Source organism: Etheostoma cragini, chromosome 21, assembly GCF_013103735.1.
Source record: "Etheostoma cragini isolate CJK2018 chromosome 21, CSU_Ecrag_1.0, whole genome shotgun sequence".
NCBI classification, from domain to species: Eukaryota; Metazoa; Chordata; class Actinopteri; order Perciformes; family Percidae; genus Etheostoma; species Etheostoma cragini.
In genome coordinates, this window is record NC_048427.1 from 4,948,008 (window position 1) to 4,970,060 (window position 22,053).

At 40.9% G+C, this 22,053-nt stretch overlaps 1 protein-coding gene across 7 annotated transcripts; it reads left to right on the forward strand.

Annotated features, from left to right (window-relative positions):
• Nucleotides 1–4,585: 4,585 nt before the first annotated feature.
• Nucleotides 4,586–18,519, forward strand: qki2 (QKI, KH domain containing, RNA binding 2). 7 transcript variants are annotated; one of them, XM_034859473.1, is made up of 9 exons: nucleotides 4,586–5,182; nucleotides 7,674–7,822; nucleotides 8,879–8,995; nucleotides 12,732–12,875; nucleotides 14,025–14,112; nucleotides 14,340–14,618; nucleotides 15,610–15,633; nucleotides 16,266–16,343; nucleotides 18,387–18,519. In XM_034859473.1, exons 1-9 carry the CDS (start codon nucleotides 5,041–5,043, stop codon nucleotides 18,407–18,409), a joined length of 1,044 nt encoding a protein of 347 aa, XP_034715364.1. In that variant the 5' UTR covers nucleotides 4,586–5,040; the 3' UTR covers nucleotides 18,410–18,519. The 7 variants fall into 7 exon arrangements, 5 of the variants coding, with proteins under 5 accessions (XP_034715364.1, XP_034715365.1, XP_034715366.1 ...); XM_034859474.1 differs by having other exon boundaries at nucleotides 16,269–16,343; XR_004654954.1 differs by having other exon boundaries at nucleotides 4,588–5,182; nucleotides 15,610–16,116.
• Nucleotides 18,520–22,053: the final 3,534 nt, after the last annotated feature.

The following is a 22,053-nucleotide window of genomic DNA, read 5'->3' on the forward strand; positions in this document are numbered from 1 at the left end:
AGCCTGTGTGTCTTATGTATTCTAGTGCTCTATGTTGGTGACTGCAGGTCATCAAATTTGACATAATCATACACACACAGTGTGTGACTCCAATCCCTTAAAGGTCCCATGGCATGACAATTTCACTTTATGAGTTTTTTTTACATTAATATGAGTTCCCCCAGCCTGCATATGGTCCCCCAGGGGCTAGAAATAGCAAAAGGTGTAAACCGAGCCCTGGGTATCCTTTCTCTTTGAGAAAATGAAAGCTTGGATGGGCCGATCTGGAATCTTGCTCCTTATGAGGTCATAAGGAGCAAGGTGATCTCCCCTTTTTTGCCCACCCATGAGAAAGAGAGAGAGACATCAACCAAGCTAAGTGGCAGTTGGTCAAGCCGTTTTGACTCCAAATGCCTTCCGAACTTCCTCTGTGTCTTTGACAAATGTGCTGGCATGTATCAACACTTTGGTCTTCTCACTCTGTAAGGTTTCAGTTACATTAAAAGTCCACTAGAGGGTGTATTTCCATCAGTGATAATGTGAGAGTGGCGTCCCCACTGCTGGAATCCCTTAAAGGTGAAGAGAATATATTACTTTAGCGTGATGCTAATTAAAATGGAACACACTGCAATGAAGACCCTTTACATGTAGAAAAAACACCGTAATAAGACCCATTTTACTTACACTGAAGATGAAAATACAAAATCTGACTCAGCAACAGAATTCTCCCTTGAAACAAAATGGAAGTCAGGCTGGAGATAAAAATCATTTTCAGCATTGACTGATAAGTTGATGGCTTTTCTGAAAATCGATTATGTTTAGTGTATCAAAAATGAAAGTGAAAAAATGTTCTTTGGCCTTTGGTGTGTTGGTTAACACATCAAGTACGCTTTTTACACAGAATCAACAATATAAGTATAAACATAGTTACACAGTATGTATTAAAAATCAAAATAAAAGACAAAATGTGGCTGGCTGAAACACTCCACGGCTTACAAATATTTATTATTTTTACTATTGTTGATCATTTTTTGATAATCATTCGTTCTATAAGATTTCAGAAAATAGTGAAAAATGAAGACAGCTGTTGCTAACCACTGTTGTATCTCCAGTGGCAATTAATCTGCCAATCACACAGAATGTCTCTCTGTCCATCTCCAGCCACATGCCCCAATCCTCAAACCACGTCTGTGACATTCTCCCTCCATCCACCAGATGCCCTCAGATGGTTCCTCTTTTCTACCTGACCTGACCTGACTGCCACACCCATCCACACACCTCTTCCCACTTCACCTGCATCTCATTTCTTCATCAGCCACTGCACATGTACTGGTCCATTTCCAGTTGTCCCTATGTTGGTTCATCACTGTTGCATTGACGTTTAGACTTTTGGTACCCATTATGCCTGCCGACATTTTGACTCTTTGCCTGTAAGCCTTTTTTCTAAATAAATCATTGAACTCCACCAGTCTGCCTGTTCTTGTCTGGATTTGGTGTCTCCTCTGCTGCATGCTCTCCAACACTGACAGACGATTATTACTTGGATTCATCGATTAACTGTTATAAAAATATGACAATACTGTTGGGAAATATCTGAAAACAATAAAAAGAATATTCATTCCCATCTCCCAGAATCCAAGGTAACATCTATAGATCTTCTTTCACCAGCATGGACCATACCACAACCATGTGTTAGTTAAAGACTTAATACAAATTATGAATGTGCGGATGAACATTATGAATGTGCAGATAGATGAATTGATGTGGATGTCGTGTGATGGCTGGTCTGGGAGGATGTGTGATGACCGGGTGGAAGAGACTCAGAGTGGAGGTTCCGTCTCAGAAGCAGTTTTTGCAGTTTTTTTTTACAGACGGTACCTAGAAGAGACATGAGAGAGATGTGTAGCAGGAAGGGAAGAGGGGTAAGATGGATGAAGGAGAGAGAAAGGGAGGGTGGGTCAAGCAATCAGAGACACGAGCCTGGCTGTGCAGCACAGTGTATGTAGGTTTGTCTGGTGATTAGAGGTGTGGTTTAGGCGTGGCCCTGCTCCCAAACCTTAGTTAAGAAATTAACTCCACTTTGTCCGACAAATACTCCAAAACCCTTAACTATTCTGTTTATAATGATGTAAAACACAACATGTTTGCTGGATAACTGACTTAAATGATAGTCAATAATCAAAATTGTTGCAGATTCATGTTCTGACTTTGACTAATTGTAACAGATCTTAAAATGAATATCCACCACAAATGTTCACAACCCAAGGTGGGGTCTTCAAAAGACTTGTTTTGTCCTTCAAACAGTCCCAAACATCGAACATTTTATTTACAATCAGTAAAAACAGAAAAAAGCAGCAAATCCTCACATTTAAGAAGCTATTGCCAGAGAATTCCAGAAATGTTTTGTTTGATGAATGACTTCAACAATTTATCGATTATCAAAAATCTGTTGTTTTTTGTCAACCAATTAATTAAAGGACCAATTGTTTCAGAGTTTACAAATGGAATGTGACAGGATACGTGAATGGAGTATGTTAGATGAAATCAGTGATTGCTATATTCTCATATCAGAAAACTCGCATCCCGTCATGATGTGTACAGCTTATCCCCCGTTTTCTACTTTTTGTAATTTAAGTTTCCTATGTTGTGTTACTGTACTACTCTACATGCCTCTGCAAAGTGACACCTATGCGGACAAATAAAGCATTTGAAGCATTTCTTAATGATGTAAAGTGATAATGCACATGTAAGGTGTGAAGACCTTCCGGTGACACATGCTCTGATATTAACTGGGGTTACGGGTTGACCTTGACGTTTCATCCAAAGGTTAGGAAGGGTACTTTGTATCACATCTCATTCTAAACGTCACTATGTCTGAATAAATATGGCAGACAGAAAGAAAAGCAGAGGCAGAGAGAGAGAGAGGCCCGTGACTGGTAGATGTGTGGCCTGCTCAGAGGGGCATTGTTGGAGCTATGAGAGGACAATGCCCTGCCCCCGCCCTGAATACTCGCCATACCAGCTGACCAGCCATTACCAACACTGCTGCTAACCCCGTTACAATTCCTGCTTCTCACACACACACACACACACACACACACACACACACACACACACACAAACACACACACAGCATCACACCCAGCCTTATCATAAGTTTAGTCTTAAGGCAAAAACACAGTGCGTATAACAGTGGACAGAGGAGAGAGAAACCAGGTGGGAGGCCAGCAGAGTCTGACAAAAGGCTTAAGTCAAAGTATGCATGGGCACATGTTGCCTCGCCTGTGTGTGTGTGTGTGTGTGTGTGTGTGTGTGTGTGTGTGTGTGTGTGTGTGTGTGTGTGTGTGTGTGTGTGTGTGTGTGTGTGTGCATGTGTGTGATTTACAGCAAGTTAAGTTTAGCCACTAGCACCTATCTGTTCCTTCAGCAATAACATTTCCAAGCCTTGCAGCCACCCAGCAAGAACCAACGCACAAATCACACCTTCTTATTATTTCAGGATCCTTGACAAAAGTTCTCAAAGTGGAGGGTGTGAACAGGAGAGGGGCGTTTCATGTCCTGTGAGAGGCAAGTAAGAGGCAGAAGTATTCAGATCACTTACTTCACTAAAAGTAGCAATACCACATTATAAAAATACTTTCCTGCAGCACAAGACTATTATCTGCAAAACACGTCTTAACACGTTTAAAATGTCAAAAATAAAAGTTGATTAGTCAATAAAAAGACATCATTTACTGTACTTATAAAATATAAAGATTTAACCAGTGGTTCCAGACCTTTTAGGCCTGTGGCCCCTTATAAGTAACCCCAAATAAGTAAAATTCTCTAATATTTCAGAAGAAAAGCACATATTAGATATAAGTCCCGAAAAAGGAATTTGTCAAATTAGATGTATCTGGTGACTCTTTGAAGGGGCCCCGACCCCTAAAATGGGAACAACCAGGCGTTACTGTATAGTTAAAACTAGCTCCACACCTGGACCAGCTACAACTGTATGTGACTTGTAGATTGATGCATTTGTATTAACAATCTTATAATTAAGTACACAACCATACATCAGTGGCATTTTCAGCAGAACTAGTACTTTGACTTTTAAAACTTTAGTAGGCTATAGTATTGGCTGATAATCCTTTTTTACTTCAGCAAGATTTTGAATGCAGGACACTGTTGACTGTGGACACTTCATTGTTGTATTGCATAGGTAAAGGATGTTAATTTAATCCATCACTAATGGGTATCCTAGTTGCACTAATAGGTAGCAACAGTTGCTGTCAAATAAATGTAGTGGAGTAAAAAGTACAGGCTAAAGTTACACAACATGGAAAGGCCTACAAGTAGCCTACTTTACAATTGAACTTCGGTACCGTTCTTGAGGGCACCTGGACACACACACACACACACACACACACACTTCACAGGACAAGTGATGGACAGTAACAGGTGTGCATACATATATTGTTATACTGCGGGCGTAGGGTGTGTGCCTGTTTTCTTCTGCGCGTGAAAGAAAGGCGGGGGCTCTGAGGGGCTGCTGAGGGGACGAGCACGAGCCTCCTCCCCTGTGATAACGGCGACGCGCGGCGCGCTCCTGACAGCCCACTCGTGCTGTTGCTATACTGTAATCATATGATAGGGACTCGTACCCCGCTGCAGAATACCGACACACCGGGCGGACACCAGCCGAGCAGCCAGGGCGGATGAGACTAGTTGTTGATTTTTTTAGGCGTTTAAGTCGTTAAGTAGTGCGTCGAGTCTGTTAAAGTTTCGCCCTAACTGTCAAAACTGCCCAACTTCCTCCATAAAGGAACTTTTTTAAACTCTGATAAGAATTGGACACAGGGGGGAACCGTTTGGAAGAAGAAAGGGCACACAGACAAAACGTTAACCGAAGGACACTCGAATTAACCGGAGCTGAGATTTGAGTTACAGAGAAGCGGTCAGCGTGTCGCGGCCGGTGGAAACCCTTGGGGTCCTCGCATCGCTTGTCGGGGCGTGTGTTTTTGTGGATTTCCCCACAAGTTTCTCAACTAGCCAGGTCACTTTACTGTAGAAGCTATAGCCATGGTCGGGGAGACAGAGGTGAAGGAGAGACCCAAGTCCAACCCGGACTACCTAATGCAGCTGATGAACGACAGGAAGGTGATGAGCTCCCTGCCGAACTTCAGCGGCATCTTCACGCATCTGGAGCGGCTGCTGGATGAAGGTATAACTCGGGTTCTGTCTGGGGGATTTTACCCCCCTTCACTAGAGACTTTAACAACTTGTCCCACTACAGAGAAAATGATCTTTTTCTTGGCTAGACACGTTTAGCTTAATAGTGAGTGTTCATCATAAAACTGACCGTTATTGACTCACTTTATTGAATAGCCCAGTCATTAAGTGCTTGAATTCCTTTCTGGCTCCTAGGAAACAAATCTCATCCCATCTAACCCTGAAAGATGCTGATGATAAATCATTTAACAACTAAATTGTATTTAGATTACATTTAGGCCTATTTTTCTTTTCACTAAATTCCTTAACAGAGCTCTAGTTCTAAATTTAAAATAAAAGTGTGAATGTGATATAAACTTTACCTTAAGTTCCCTTTCTAATTTGTGGAGAGAAGCAGATGAACACGCACTCACATGCACACACACACACACACACACACACACACACACACACACACACACACACACACAGACGGGCAGTTGGTGATGGGAACAAACAGACAGTTGTTAGTCTTTCCCAGTGACCTAATGCGCAGGCTTATGTGAATGCTGCAGCCCATCCCTGAGCAGGAACGAGAACATGTCACTGTGTAAAATATTTGATTTGAGGCTGCTTGCATGCTGTCTGTACAATGCACTGCACTTGTTGATGTCTAACATCTTTTGGCGAGCAGTTTTGAAATAACAATAAAAGATGGACATCACAGCATTGCAACAAATGCTTTAGAAGTGGCATCTTATGATTTTAAATGTCCCCTTTTTTCAATGTCAGATCCATATTGGAACAATATTGTTGCTACTGTTGTTGCACATCAGGATCACCAAGGTCCTGACTATGTGCTCTCTGACAAGTCTCATGACGCAGCAAGGATCTTCTCATAGCAGATGACCTCTACGGCCGGACAAATAGGTCAACTTAATATCTATAGTCATGTTCCTGTTGAAGGCTGACAGCCGAGCACATTCATCTCTCACCCAGGATAATGTGACACCCTCGGTTAGAATGAAAGGCATTGTACCGTGCTCATTTTCAGCCTGGCTGTATCTTCTCCCTGAGTAATGTGGACAAGGGCACAGTACCAAAAAGTTTGTGCAGGGTAACAAGGAAGCCTGCCAGTCACAAATATTGTCAGGATGAATGTTTGTGGCATATTAGGAAACAACGCAACGGGGTAGTTGGGTCTATATATAAACCAATGACAGGTTGAAGTGTTAAGATAAGGCCTGCTACAGACCCCCATTTATCTCTCTTTCCTTTGACTCTTGATCTTCTTTCACTTCTCATTTTCCTCCCTGCTGTAACTGAAGTAGGACAAAAGCTCTGCTTGTCTGTGCAGATTTGTTTGTGTATGCGTGTGTTTTTTAATTGTCACTTTTGGTCTTTAACAGGTCAGAATGGGTTGTTAGAGGATCATCATTGTCATTGTAGCAGTGGCTGTAATTATAGAGTCCCACTGTAGTTATTATGGTCGGACTTATCACTCTCAGAGCTAGGAGACATGCCTGTCAGCCTGCTTAGGTCAGATGATATTTGTGCTTCGAGGCACTTATTCTGCTGTGTCTGTCTGTGTGTGTGTGTGTGTGTTTGTGTGTGTGTAGTGCAGTAGTCACTTATTATTGTGCCAACATGTCATTACAAAGGCATCAGAAGCTAGCATCGGTCATTGTGTCAACACTAAACAATCATACAGGCAGACAAAGATAGTCTTATTTATGATGATGCTTTGCCAAACCTAAGACAAAAACTTACCATTTAAATAAGCAAAACTGCAAACAATTCTGTGGTTGCAGCTTCTCCAGTGTTTTTTTCTCAGTTTTATATCATTGTATACCTAGTTTCTTTGAGTTTTGAAGTATTGGTCTGACAAAAAAGACATGGAAGATGTCGACAAGGACTCAGGGAAAATGTGGTTGGCTTATTGTTTTTGGCATAATATAAGCCAGAAAAATTTATCAATTCATCAAGAAAATGGTTTTAAAGTATATTCTGGTTCCAGCCCTTGGGTAACTGCCCTTTACTAGAACCTCATGAACACTGATAGGTAAAGTAGGTTACTGTGACTCCCGCTGACATGTATGTTGTTTTTTTCCTTGTATTATTTACAGAGTGAAAGGGGGAGCAGTGTGTATGTGTGTATGTGTGTGTGTGTGTGTGTGTGTGTGTAGTGCAGTAGTCACTTATTATTGTTTTTAACACTGTTGGAGAAATAAATGGAAAGAGAGAATTGTCAGTAATAGAGGAGGCCTGATTGCAAAGCATTCAGTGGTTAGATTCTACATTGTGGTGCAGAATGCTTGTGTCTGTCTGTTTGTCTGTCTGTCTGCTGTCACACTCAGAGCCTCCTGTAATTCTGGCGACAGTGAGTCATCGTCCTAAGAAACGGGCAGTCTGAAGAAACGTGACACTTGTGGTAGCTCATTGATACTTTAATAGACCTCCTCAGTTAAATTTACTCAACTTTACACCTTCTTTCTGTCTCCCAGAAATCGGCAGGGTACGTAAGGACATGTACAACGACACCGTGAACGGTGGCATGTTCAACGGGCGCGACGTAGAGGAGCTTCCCGAAGCTATTGGTCCCGTGGCTCAGCTGCAGGAGAAGCTTTACGTGCCTGTCAAAGAGTACCCTGACGTGAGTGGACACATCCATGACCTGTGACCTTTTAGAAGAGTTTCTGTTTACTTTATCAGATCACTTTGTCTTCTCTCAGTTACAGAATGGCTGCCGGAGGCTTTAGGTCACAGATTTACATTTTATCTCAAAGCGGATTTTCTTCTGAGATCATCTGTGCTCACACCCAATGATGTAATCTAGACTTGAAATAGATCAATAATGAACCTTGGCCTGTGTTTCCAATAAAATAAAAATGTATAATTTACAGAAATATATTAAGACTCAGACATAAGTTTACACCTTCATCATTTATTAGAGCTTACAAATGTGCATAAACTCTTTTTTCTCCAAATATGAAGACAAGTGCACAGCAGTAAGAGACATATACAGTCCTGCTCCCGCCAAGTACAGTTAAGCGTTGCTGTATGAGTTTTGTTGATTGAATGGCTCACATGATTTTCTCCACGCATCAGCTTGCCAATCACTGAATACAATGACAGGCTGTCCTCACTCACATGACAGGAGGCTAACAGGACACACACGCTGGAACACGGTTGAGGTCAAGGTTAAATTTAGAGAGCAGTTCCTCTATCTGCATTTGTGTGTGTTGGTTAGAGTTGAGGCTCATCGTAGAGGCCGGAGCAAATATGTCGCAACTGGAGTGAACATTAGGTTAAACGTCAGTGGAGTTAAAAAAGTAGGAGGAGGCTGAATGAATGTTATGAGAGGCAAATGAAAGAAAGACAGACGGATAGTGGCAAAAAAACACTCACTCAAACACATACACACAGAGGGGCAGCTGTCTACTTAATCACTCAGTCTTAGTGACAGATAAGGTTAAGTGAACGGCGCTGTCCTGTTATGCCACCAGCACCAGCCAGCACCCATATAATGAGCTATTTTTGTCTCTCTTAGTAACACATCACAGATGCACAAACACAAACTTGCATCAAATGCAAATACACACACACAAACCAACACGCACATTGTAAAAAGACAGTGTGACGTGAAATGTGTCTACCCTCCTTGAGGCCTGTTTATTATTATCAATTGGTGATTTGCTCTTTTGTGTAGTTTAACTTTGTAGGGAGAATCCTGGGCCCACGGGGACTGACGGCCAAACAATTGGAGGCAGAGACCGGCTGCAAGATTATGGTGCGGGGAAAGGGCTCCATGAGAGACAAGAAGAAGGTATATACACACAAATAAACACACTCACAAAATACACACAACGCATGATTTAATTTTAGGATTAGTTTGAAATTCTTCATGTTTTGTCAAGAGAAGATTGATACCACTCTTTTGTGTATTGCCAGCAATGAAGCTACAGCAAGAAGACATTTAGCTTAGCTTAGCATGTATACTGGAAACAAGCAAACAGCTAGTCTGGCTCTGTCCAAAGGTAACAAAATCCTTAACGCCTTGTCTTAACCGGGAGGTTGCTGGGCAACCCAGCAGAGACCCCAGCAATTCACTACCTCCAGCCAAGAATAAAAATCTTGCACATAACCACGTAAAACCACAACGAGTCATTTTTACACTGCAGTTTTTGTGTGGATATAAACAAACAAGATATAGAGTGTTGTAGAGAAATGAGATTGGTATCAATCTTCCCATCAAACTCTCTGCAAGAATGGATAAGTGTAATCCACAAAATCTCAAATTGTTCCTTTAAATAGCTTTTTTACTTTGCTATTTATATAACATCTACGCAGCCATTGATTTCTATTCATTTTAACACATTCAAATAAGGTAACTTGTGGAATCTTTGGTTAAGACTGTTACTCCGTCACACTGCACATTATGTATTACTATATTAGTTTCATTACTGTCAAAGCCACATTCTCAATGTGTCTTAAAATTGAACTAATTTTGAGATACAATACCATTCAGCAATAACAAACAATAAAGATGAGGAAGTGATGTGTGAGAGGACTTTCAGCTGCTTTGACATGAATGGTATTCAGTAGCAACCTGAAAGCTGAAGTAAGATACAATTAGAAATGTAAAATAATCATGGTATGAAATTTGATTGAAAATAGTCAGCAGTAATATGAAGTCTGTGCAAAGATCTGTTTAAGGTGGTGGTCATGTACACACCAAAAACACTTTTTTGCATAGCATTCCACAGGGTTAAAATAATAATCTAACAGACGCACTAAACACAGAAACAAATAAACCAAAAGCTTCAATAGTCTTCTTTAGTAATGCTTCGTACTGATTGAGAAAGAGAGATTGAGAGTTGACTGCAAACACATGAGTGCAGCATTCTGCCACCTCTCTATCTATCTATCTATCTATCTATCTATCTATCTATCTATCTATATATCTATCCCTTCTCTCAAAATGAGTTTTTGGTTGTTAGTTTTTCTGTCCTGGTGTTCGGTCCATCTGTTCCCCCTTCCTCTCCCCTGGTGTCTGCTGTTGGACGGAGTCGGCTCAAGCTTTCCAAACGGCAGGTGGAGCAAGTCCAGCATTCCTCCCCCACCCTCTCTCTCTCTCTCTCTCTCTCTCTCTCTCTTCCTCTCTTTCTAGAACATTCCCTACCCCGCACGCCCCTCAGATAGAGAGAGACTCACACAGAGACAGAGAGGAAGGAAAACAGAGACACAGTGGGAGGCAACAGGGGAGAAGAGAGAAAGATGTTGACTTATGGTGTTTTCCAAAATGATACATCTCACTTGACAAAACATCCACAGATGATACAATGTCCCAGAGGCAGTATATTTAATAATTTTAAGTTTGAGCCGGGGCTGCGACCAACCATTCTTTTCCTTAGAACAAGATTTGTTGATTAACTGACTGTTAGTTCAGGCTATAAAATGTAAGGCTGTACCTAAAGGAATGGTTCGGTATTTTGGGAAATAAGTTTATTTGCTTTCTCGCAGATTGTATGATGCGAAGATTTATACCACTCTCACATCTGTCTGTTGTATATGAAGCTGTATCCAGGAGTAGGTGGTTAGCTTAGCTTAGCATAAAGACTGGAAACAGCTAGCCTGGCTAGGAAGTCTCTGCGCCTAGCCAAGAAATGGTTTCAGCACATAACGGTAAGGTAATGCTCAAACATAACTAGTTAACTCCACAATTAATCAACACAATTAAAAGTTGTTTGGAGCAGCAACACTTGAAGCTGGAGTAAAAAACCTGCCATCTTAGAGAAATAGGGTGCAATATCTTTTTAATATGAGGATAACTCAGCACATTTTCTGAGAGTTGTCTCCTTCAAGACAGTCTCTCCCGGAAGACATTCATAATGTTGCACTTGTACACATAATAAGTAACATAAATAGTTGTATTACAAATGAAAAAAGAGAGACTAGTTTAAACCCAGCTTACTTTCTCACATCTGCACAGCTGGCCAATCTCAGTATGAAATGGGTGTGAATGTCATATTGTTGCTGTCTGAAAGTTACAGAAATTGTAGGACACAACCCTGCCTAATCGGATGTTGGAAAGGGGAAGGGGAGTGCGGGTTTCCAAAGCTATTCGACTAGCCGACAAGTTGCTCTGGAGAAGCATACGGGCAGCTTAACCTGCCGTAAAACCATATAAAAAAGAACAAGATATGAGTTGGTAACTTAGAGATGCTATTAGGTGGATTGTGTAACCTTTGGACAAAGCCAGGAGAGCTGTTCCAGTCTTTATGCTAAGCTAAACTTACCGTCTCCTGGCTGTAGCTTCATATTTAATGGATATATATGAGGGTATGATGGTGGTATCAATCTTCTCGTTGAACTCTCACCTAGAAAGCAAATAAGCAAATATTCTAAACTTTTCCTTTGAGCGCAGCAGAACTTTCAGCTAAATGCTAACAGCAACAATGACAATGCTATCCAGATGTTCACCAGGTAATGTTTACCATGGTCACTGTCCAATGTGAGTTGGGTGCAGATGTGAGTTGCACAAGCTCAGATTTAAACGGTTAATGGCATGGATCAGGCATGATAGCTATCTATGATTGATTGATAAAATTACCTCAAAATGCCATTCAAGTGACAACCTTTGTTGTGTTTGATTGCTAACATGTAGCCAGCATAGAACAAACTTCGTTATATAGGTCCATTTTTAGTGTGTTGGCATTACAGAAGTTAGCTGGTTCTTGTAGGCTACTTCAGCCTCTAATCTAGAACTGACATCAGGGATCATGCTGTGAAAATAAATTACTGCTATGTATCATTATTCTGTGGCTAACAGCAAAACAGAGTTTCGTGAAATCTGTTGTTGTAACAAAGTGAAGCATGCAACTTACATCTGCAGTTGACTCACATCGGGTAGTGACACCGAAAACAATCATACTTTTGAGAGTTAGCATGCTAACATTTAATTAGCTCCAAACACAAAGTACAGCTGAGGCAGATGCTATTTATTTTGCAGGTATTAAAGACATGAATATCTGAACTAAATGTCATTATTATGTTATGTTACATTATGTTACCATATGCACCTGTTTTGTTATACAAACAACATAGAAGGAGACCAACAAATACAACCAGCATCAGGGTCTGGAATTTTTTATTTGATAATGACTTACTAAATGATTTGGTCATTCAGTCAAAAATGCTACTATTGTTATAGAATCCACATCAGAATATAAATAAATTGACCATCTTCTATTTAGCATTTGTTTCGATTAAGTGTCATTTAGTGAACGAAGGGAATAGATAAGATTAAAAAAGCAACATTAAAATTGTATAACCACGGTAGAGCAACATGATTATTTCATGAGTTTGATAACGCTTCCAAAACTGCATTACACAACCTTGAGCCTTGAGCGTGTTTGTGTGTGTGTGTAGTTTGAGGCCAATCCAAAACCAGAGCCAAACAAGAAGAAAAGTGAAATCCTGTTCCCTCTGTGCCAGTAATGGACCAAGCTTGTGTGCTGCATTCAAATGGAGCTTTTAAAAAAAGTGTTTTTGTGTTTCAGGAGGAGATGAACAGAGGGAAGCCCAACTGGGAGCACCTCAGCGAAGACCTCCACGTCCTGATCACAGTGGAGGACACACACAACCGGGCCAAGATCAAACTCCAGCGGGCCATCAACGAGGTCAAGAAACTTCTCGTACCAGCTGTGAGTATCAGTCCAAATCCCTTTGTGTCAAATATTATGGTCTGGGATGATGGAAGAACTGTGTGTGACTGGATGAGGGTTTACTGTGTTGGTATGCATGGAAGGGGGAAGGGGATTGTCAGTCCAAAAACTGTGTGTTTGTGTCTTTTAGTTTTTTTGTGTGTGTGTGTGAGAGAGTGTGTGTCTCTGTGTGTATGAGAGAGTATGTGTAAGGAGTTAGGGTAATTAGGGAACATGCATAAAGGGGTTTCCATGGTAACCCTTGGTTGTTTGAAAGGCTGTGGGAATGAATGGAGAGTCTGTTCACTTGTTCTCCCCACTCCATCACTCCTTTCACTCGTTCACAACTCACTTCATTCCCAACTACTGGCTACAGTATTCCTTTTTCCCCCTGTGTTTTTGTCATCCACACAAGAGGACATTTTGATTGCACTTCTCAACATTTCTCACATTCTCCAGCCCACCTACATCCCCCCTGCAGACACACATGCATGCATAAACATGACGACAAATAAGAAACACATTGGTTGCACATATAGACACAAGGACACACACTCTCAAAGTTATCCCACACACAAGTGCAATAGCACATACTTTGAAAATCACAAGGTTCTTTTCTTTTTTTTCATCTGCATTATTTGCAACAAGAGGAACAGATTGAAAAGACCAGCAGGGGGATTTCTCTATTGCGGCAGTCAGCCGTCACTTCCACTCCAATCACAGCACAATATCCGCCAACCCTAGAAGTTAAAAGATGTGAAGTGTCTTAAAGCAATCAGGGGCTGAACACCTGTTAATCTCTGTTTGTGAATGTGTAAGTGTGTGAAGAACAAAGTTAGTGATATGTGTTAGTTTAACTCCACCGACCTTGCCTTCCGGCTGTAAATCAGTCAAGCTTTTCACCGAGCTGTAACTGGAGCTAAGAAGAAGTTAAATATGTCCTGTGTGGTGGAGTAGCTGTGTACAAAGTCTGATCAACTGAATGTCAGACACTGTTTTTATTATAAAAAAAACAAGTGCAAAGTTAAAAAACATATTTTAACATTTGCTAACTTTTTACCAGACTCCCACAAAACTTAATTCAGTCACTTCTCGCTGAATGACAGTCCTTGCTAAGAAAGCTGATTGTTCTGCTCTGCCCTGGTGTAGGCTGAGGGGGAGGACAACCTGAAGAAAATGCAGCTGATGGAGCTGGCTATTCTCAATGGAACCTACAGAGACGCCAACGTCAAGACGCGTAAGGATGACATCATAGTTAACATGTGGAGGAGGGTTGGTGGGTGTGACAAAGGAGTGGTCTTGTTACAGTAATCCACTGTATAAATGAACAATACCTCTGTTTCTACTGTTAAATAGACTGTTTGTCCTCTCCTCTTCTTCCCTGTCTATTGTATGTGTCTGCACTTTGTGTGTGCTCGCGTGTGGGTGTGCGCAAACTTGCATTATTGAATGTGTGCCGCACAGCCACCGCCGGCTTTCCTCTAGGGACACCTCAGGCACCTCGGATCATCACAGGCCCAACGCCCGTCCTGCCTCCCTCCATGCGCAACCCCGCTCCCGTCAATACGCCAACCCTCATGCCTCTGATTCGTCAGATCCAGAGCTCCGCCCTCATGCAGGGAGGCAATCCTCATATGGTGCAGCAAGGGCCCGAATCTGGAATCATCTACACTCCCTACGAGTACCCATACACACTCACACCCTCCATATTGGAATACCCGATTGACTCAACTGGAGTATTAGGTATTTGGAAATCAAACGTTCATTATTTCTTACATGGTCAATGGATGTATTATGAGAACTGGATATTGGACTCCAATGGAAGTTGCTCACCTATCGCGTACGTCAAAAAACCTTTACCTTAGTCTTTCTGTCACCACCCGCTTGTCCCATAGATGATCCCGCACAAAGAAATAGTATTTCTAGAGTCTAAGAAATTGATACGCAAATTTAAATCCTTCATGGTCTAAATATTCATAGTACATCATAGTTGGCCTTGTTTCCAGTTCTATAGACACGATTATATAGATAGATGCATCTACAAAGGTGTGTTCAAACTTTTTTGTTCATTATTTTTTTTTTCTTCATATTTCACCCCTGACTGTTTATGCAGTCTATGTTTATTCACCCCAAACAGCCAATGTACCAACTGTGCAGACGGGACATAAGCAATGACACAATGTGTTTGTGCTGCTTCTGACTGATTTATGAAGCAGATTCACAAAATGCCGGAATATCTTTGACTCAAGTTAAAACATTTTAAGCGAATAAAAAAAATTTAAGAAATATTTCACTTTATAAGAGACCTGGCATAGTCTAGCACTTTACTTTATAATATTCCCATATGACAGGACCTGAGAGAGATGAAAGAATGGAGAAGCTTGAGAAGTGTGGATATGTACTTTCAAAACATCCCATCAATAGATGCAGAGCTTAGTTAACTAGTTAACAAAACTGAGAAATTTTAAAAATAGCCAAACCCGAGAGAAGCCTGAAGCTTTGCCGAACAGTCCAAAGACAACCTGATATTTTCTGGTATTGTCGGGTTAGGAAACAGAATTCGCGGCAACCGTTTAACCGTTTCTTTGCTTTGTGTTTTTTTTTATGGGTGGGGGGGGGGTTGTGTCGCAGTACCACGCTTTGCCACTGAGACAAATTGGCAGCCATATCCAGCTCTTGTAATACATCCACAACATATATAGATGAATGCTGAAGCTCATTGTTGGGCTAACAGTCCCTTCTTCCTGTGTTTTTGCAGGTATGGCTTTCCCAACCAAAGGCTAAGCGATAGCAACCCTTCCTAGCACACACATGGACTGGCTTGCAGACCCCCCCCCCCCCCCACCACATACTTGTCCCACAGAGCAAACACTCAAAGTTTGCTCATACTTTCGGATGACAGATTCCTCGACAGTCATTCTGTAGTCAAGTGTCCATTCCTGTTAATTTCCTCTTTGTATTAGCAAACTAGTGTTGTTGTTTGACAGCTATTTAACTTTTTTTAATAGTTTGGCTTCCGCTTGTAATTTTAACACATTTTAGTGAACCCATAGATAATTTTAGCGCCGCTGTTTGTGATTTAATATATGAAGCTTATTTTAATCACAGAGCTATAGAGTGACTTTGCTTACAGCTGATGTTGAATCTAATAGTGAAGCTTAGTGAGAAATTTGTGGTTTGGATTAATATTTTCTTCAGAGAACAGAAGACCACAAAACAACAAGAATTCTGACTCTTAGAAGTGAGATGTTTTGAATTACTTTCACCCTCAGCCTCGAACACTTTGTAAATTCCTGGTTTCACTGATGTTGGTGCCATGGGTGGACTGTTTGATGTCTTTCTGATGAGTAACCTTCTGTGTTCTGTTTTGGCGATGTCAATGGCTGTTAGCAGGTGCCATGACCACTAAGGTACGACGCCACGACAAGAGAATCCATCCTTACCAAAGGGTAGTGACCCCAGACAGAGGTTAGTTAGCTCACCAGCCACTTTATATGTATGTGTATGTGTGTGTTTTGGTGTGCGTGCATGCAGACCAATGGACCAATTTCAATTTATGTGTCTGTAATACGGCATGCCTAAAAAAACAAAACAAGTAATAACTGTTTCAAAAAGTCACACGCTGAAGCAGTTTCAGTGTAAAATATGATTGTTGTAGTGAAACAAGTGAGCAGATTGGGAGGGACTAATGAGGGGTGACAGCTGCAGCGGTTATCTATGCTCGCCTGGTAGATAAACTGGACGGCTTGCAGGCCGGGACCCTCTCAATTAGAATGGATCACTCCATTCATGTGACTCAGTCCTTGTGACTGTGGATTTGGAGTCCTCTCCCATAAACCTTTTTTGTTGTTGTTGATTTTATCTCTTCACTACTACTTTTGACCATACAAATAACTGTGGGAAATGTTATTTATACCCAACTTCATTCCAGTAGAATACCACAAATGTTTTTTTTTATTACTATTAATTAAATCCTGTGTTGTGCCCAATGACTATATGACACTTAAAGTAACAGTGATTGTCTTTTTTCTGAAGGTCATTCGATTCAATATGATCTTTGGTCTTTACTACTATAACACAGAGTGTGATAACTACTGAAGTCTGTGTTACAAACTCTTTTGTATGAAATACTGTTTGTGGTCTTATCAGTCGCCCACTGGACTTTATCATTGGGGCTGTTTACATCTTTCATATATTTCCTAGCCAGAGTGGTGCTGTTACCATGTATTTAGCTGCAAAATAAATTTGTATATAGGGATTTTAAGGATTTAAGTGCTTATATGAAGCTTATGGAACAAGATCGCTTTGGAAATACCTGTAGTATTTTTCTTTTCTTTTTTTAAGTTTTTTTTTTTAGTTTGTAAATCTTTATTTTTGTTTTTACGATATGCTTTTTATAGATGAAGTGTCTACATGTAAACTTCAAACTTTTATTCAAGGTGTGTAGCTACTACTGTTTTAGTCACCAAGAAAGGTGGCAATGAAGGCAGTGTTTTGCTTTGTCTATTTAAGATGAGGTGACCTTCTCGATTCACAGGCCTCGTGACTGTTTTATGCAATAGAAATGGACTAGCTAGCTACAATATGTGTGTGTGTGTGTGTGTGTATGTGTGTGTGTGTGTGTTTATGTGTGTGTGTGTGTATGTGTGTGTGTTTATGTGTGCGTGTGTGTTTGTGAGAGAGAGAGAGCGGTAGTGCTCTTGTTGTACACATTGGACAAAAAACACTAAAAGGCAATAAAGATGACTATTGAAAAAAATCTCTAAAGAAAACCAAAGCCTCTAAATTCTTGTAGTTAGTCTGTCTATTGTTAAATTGTGTCTTAAGTCCCTCTAAAATCACCATCTCTTAACCTTTCATCGCTATCTCTTATGGTGCCTCTTTGCTTACTGTAGTCATTAGTTGCTCTTCTAATACATCATAGCAAATAGATCAAACCATAATCAATTATCACTTAATCACAACTGTTAATCATTCGGATCTTATGCCTGCTGCTAAACAAAAGCTCTACTTGTCAGTAAGCGAAAGTATTTTTGAGGCCCAGACACTTTTCTTTGGACATAAAGGTCACTCTCTCACCCACATGAAACCATGCTGTCTCCCTCCTTGTCCATGGTTTCACTGTCTGTCTGTGCTAGACGTAGCCCAGCTAGCATGAGTAGTCTCACTTTAGCAGCGATCACACGTCAGGAGGGGCCTCTCCTAAAACGTATCCCTGCAAACACCTTCATGAGCCCACGAGAGCAACCACTAACCAGCCATTCCTTATGTCACCACCCGGTGGTTGATGTGAGTCCTTCTGAATGGTTATGCAGGGCTCATGAAGGTGTTGCGCAACTCTTATGAAGCGCCCCTCATGCTGTGCAACTGCAGTAGATCTGCCTTGTTGTCATCCTGACGCCACTAGCTGACACTAATCTCTCTTCTATCTTTTTTTCTTTTTATGTCCCCTTTTATGTGCCCTTTTTGTTTCCTTTCCACGTCTGTCCGTCTCTGTCTGTCTAACTCTAGCTGCCACGGCAACTAACCCATGACCCCTTGACCTTCTGACCTTTCCGCCCACTGATGACCCACCCATCTCTGCCTGCTGGCGTGCTCATTGGCCCACGGCCCCGTCACTCCCCCGGCTCAGCCAACCAGACCAGCACATTGGGAACAACCCGGCTGCTTCTGTCTAACCAGCCAACCAGATGACAGCGATCATGGGAATAAACCTCAGGACCTTGCCATCACCAAGTCCTAACCTAAACTTTACCAAACGTGCCTACCTTCAAAAAGTCCAAAGCCAGTCTGAGAATGTTAAAACAGTCAAAATCCCAATGTGTAACAGTTGTTGCCATGCATAACCAGTAGACTTTACTGGGTACGGGCCCCAAACTGGTGAAGGGCTCCTAAACCAATCCCACGCTGTGCCAAACCCTTCCCCTCAGTCCATGTGATGCAATAATATTGACTCTATTAATAACTATAACTATACTGATAATATTGTTACTTATCCAGCAAAGAAACCTTTAAAAACACTAAAACCTAAAAAAATATGTTGACATTTTGAAGCATCATCTTTCCTCATTGGGCACCTATTACTTACGTTTTCAACACACTCTTTGAAGAGATTGGTATTTTTCTGGGCCAACATACATTAACTCATTTACACATTACAAATTGATGTTATGTTATTCTTTGCCAGACCTTCCTCCAAAGCGTGCTGGAGGAGAGTCTGGCTCCTCCACATAGCATCCGAGGATGGGAGGAAAACTTGCTCTAGTTTATCGGCATTTCTATAAACCAATCACAATCGTCTTGTGCGGTGCTAAGCACTCGGAAAAAGCCACGGTCCTGCTGCAAAATAGGCTCGGAAGGAACTTGTTTTGGTGGAACATACGTTTAAAAGTTGCTTTAGTTGTGCAACAGAAAACTCAGATTGGACAGACAGTCTAGCTAGCTGTCTGGATTTACCATGCAGAGCTCTGAGAAAAAGTTAACCATAGTCCTCATGAATCAACCGGAGTTTGAAATGCCAGCACAAAGGAAACCCAAGGCAACGGATATCTGGCCTAAATGAGTGAAATCCGGTGTATTTTCCGGTGCCAACGCAGCCATCCTGGAAGTGGAACATCAAGGATATATAGACTATTCATATATTAAGACGCTTTCCCTTGAAATTTAACACTAATGATGTGCTCAAAATGTCACTTTTTTGTTTATTTTTGTTTAAAGGGTGAGTTTTCTTTCTCCTTCACACATTTGAATGAGGAAAACTAAAAAGAAAGCTGTCGGCAAGTGAATTAAAATGCCAGTGTAGAACCTTTTTTATCGTAAAGCAACAGGTGCTCAGTGAGGAAAAATAGCAAACAGGAATCCAAAATGCCAAGTATCTTTTGAGCTTTTGTTAATAGCTAAAGAATCCCAATACTGAGTCAATATATGCAGTATAAATGTCAATTACCAAGAAATGTCTGTAACGCACAGATGCACAGACAAAGAGGGAAAGTTGCACTTCTTTTGTCTAAATGGAGAGGACTTACACAACGATGCCTTTGCCTTTTTCACACTACAGTATTGTATGAGCTTGAACAACAGTGCCTTTATTTATTTGAGAGCGATGGAACAATGTTACACCTAAATCTTTTACAACTACAACGTGGGTTTGTGCCTAGCATGAAAATATATCCTTTGGGGTTTATGCAGATTCATTGTCATCATCTACTTTACATCCATAACTCTTCTCAATTCTGATTTTAGTGCCAAAAAACAAAACAAAGAAGTGGCTCATTTGAATTGGAAGTGCAATGTAGTATTAAAGCAGCAGCTAAGATGTCCGAATTGTTTATGTGTGAGGTTCGGATACCTCGAGAGAATAGTGATATATTTTATCTTTTTGTTTGTTTGATTGTTTTTGTTGGAGATGAAGTCGTCCATATCTATATTTCTGCATGTGTATCCGCTTTTTCAGAAGGCGTGGTACAGTTACACACACATATACACACAAACCAACTGATGCCTTGACATAAAAAAAGAAAAAAATCATAGAGCCGTAACATCTGTAACAAGTTTATAATGTATTTTTATATTCTATTTTGTACGTGAAAATAACATTAAATGACCTTTTCAGATAAGAATATTATGCCTTATTACGGAGAGTGATTTAATGAGTATAACTATCCTTCATGTGTCATTAGAAATCCATGTCCTGATAAACTGGAGTCTCTGATGTCCTCTGTATTAACTTGAGATCAACATTGCTTGCCTGTTGTGCCTTTTGTATACTATGAGTGTGACAATTAACAGTGTAGTACAACATTAATCTACTCTTCAAGTGTAGGTTACTAATGGTTACCACTACTGTGATTATTAACCACTTTAATGGTATCTGTCTCTGCTTTGGATTCCTTTAAAAAAGTACATGTGTCTAGAAACATGAAAAGAAAGATATGTGTTGAACTTTTAACTTTTAAAATGAGCAGGAATAACTCTTTGTACACTATTAAACTCATAGTTGTAAAACTAACAAACTTTGTTGCTTTTTCTCTGTAGCTCTTAATTATGCAAATCAGCTTCCTTTCTGCATACTAATCACCAAACACTCCTTTTAGATACTGAAGGAGGAAAAGAAACCCAGCAGATACTTCAGGCCAATGCAACAAAAAGGCCACAACATGTTTTTCCCACTTCTCCTTTTCTGTGCTCTTTCTCCTCTTCCCTATCTACTCCTGCTATTTAAGTAGATATTACACACATTGATCTGTGTAATAAGAGGGAACAAAACACACCCAGCTCACCATGGTTTCTCAGAGGCATGCACATGTATAACAGAAAAAAGAAGGGGAGGGTTCAGGTTTGGAGGACTAGATGGCCGGGGAATTAAAGGGAAATTGATTGTGCAAGCTCGCCCTCAAACATCTGCAGAGTAAATATTACCCAGGATCACAGTCTGTCCCTGAAGTCTCTGAAAACCCACTGCTAATATTGTGTCATGGTAGCTACATTTGTTCTAATTTGGCTCTTTTTGACTTATTAAAATGAAAACATAAAGAGGGTTGATAGAAATCCTTGGAAATTTGAGCCTTTGACACTGAAGTTCCCTTTCAAGCTACGCATTTAAGGTTTCACACGCAGAAAAAAGGAGAAAATCACATGGAGGATTTTCTGTGGTGAATGCAGCAGTGGGTGGCTCATTCGTCCTCTCCCTGCCCTTCCTGCTTTCATTGTGGAGGGGTGATATTGAACTTCAGGCTTGGAGTTGAGCCTGCTCTGTGGACGCCAACCCCAACCCCCCTGATCACTGAGAGAGAAAAGACATAATGTGACTGCTGCTGACAATCCTCTGGACAGGAAGAAGCCGAGTGGAGATAGCTAGATCGAAAAAAGTACAGGAGAGACTATGTGGATGTATAAATGGGTGGGGGTGCATGTGTGTGTTGGGATGGGTGTGTACTCTTGTCTCTGTTTTTCCTGTTTTCTCTCAAGTTCTGAGCTTTTTTTTCTTCTCCTAGTCTGGTACGAAACACTCTTCAAGCATCTGGTAATGTATTCTGGCGTAGTCAGTTCTACGCCATTGCCAACACTGGGGCCCAGAGTTCCCAGTGCTTACAATCAAAGTGGGGTTGTGTGTGTGTGTGTGTGTGTGTGTGTGTGTGTGTGTGTGTGTGTGTGTGTGTGTGTGTGTGTGTGTGTGTGT

What these genes read in the sequence shown, in the direction of transcription:
- qki2 (XM_034859473.1), top strand. Translation starts at nt 5,041, where the DNA reads ATGGTCGGGGAGACAGAGGTGAAGGAGAGACCCAAGTCCAACCCGGAC. An exon ending in GGAGCGGCTGCTGGATGAAG is followed by an intron (nt 5,183 to 7,673) that starts GTATAACTCGGG and finishes TCTGTCTCCCAG; the next exon opens with AAATCGGCAGGGTACGTAAG. An exon ending in CCATGAGAGACAAGAAGAAG is followed by an intron (nt 8,996 to 12,731) that starts GTATATACACAC and finishes TTTGTGTTTCAG; the next exon opens with GAGGAGATGAACAGAGGGAA.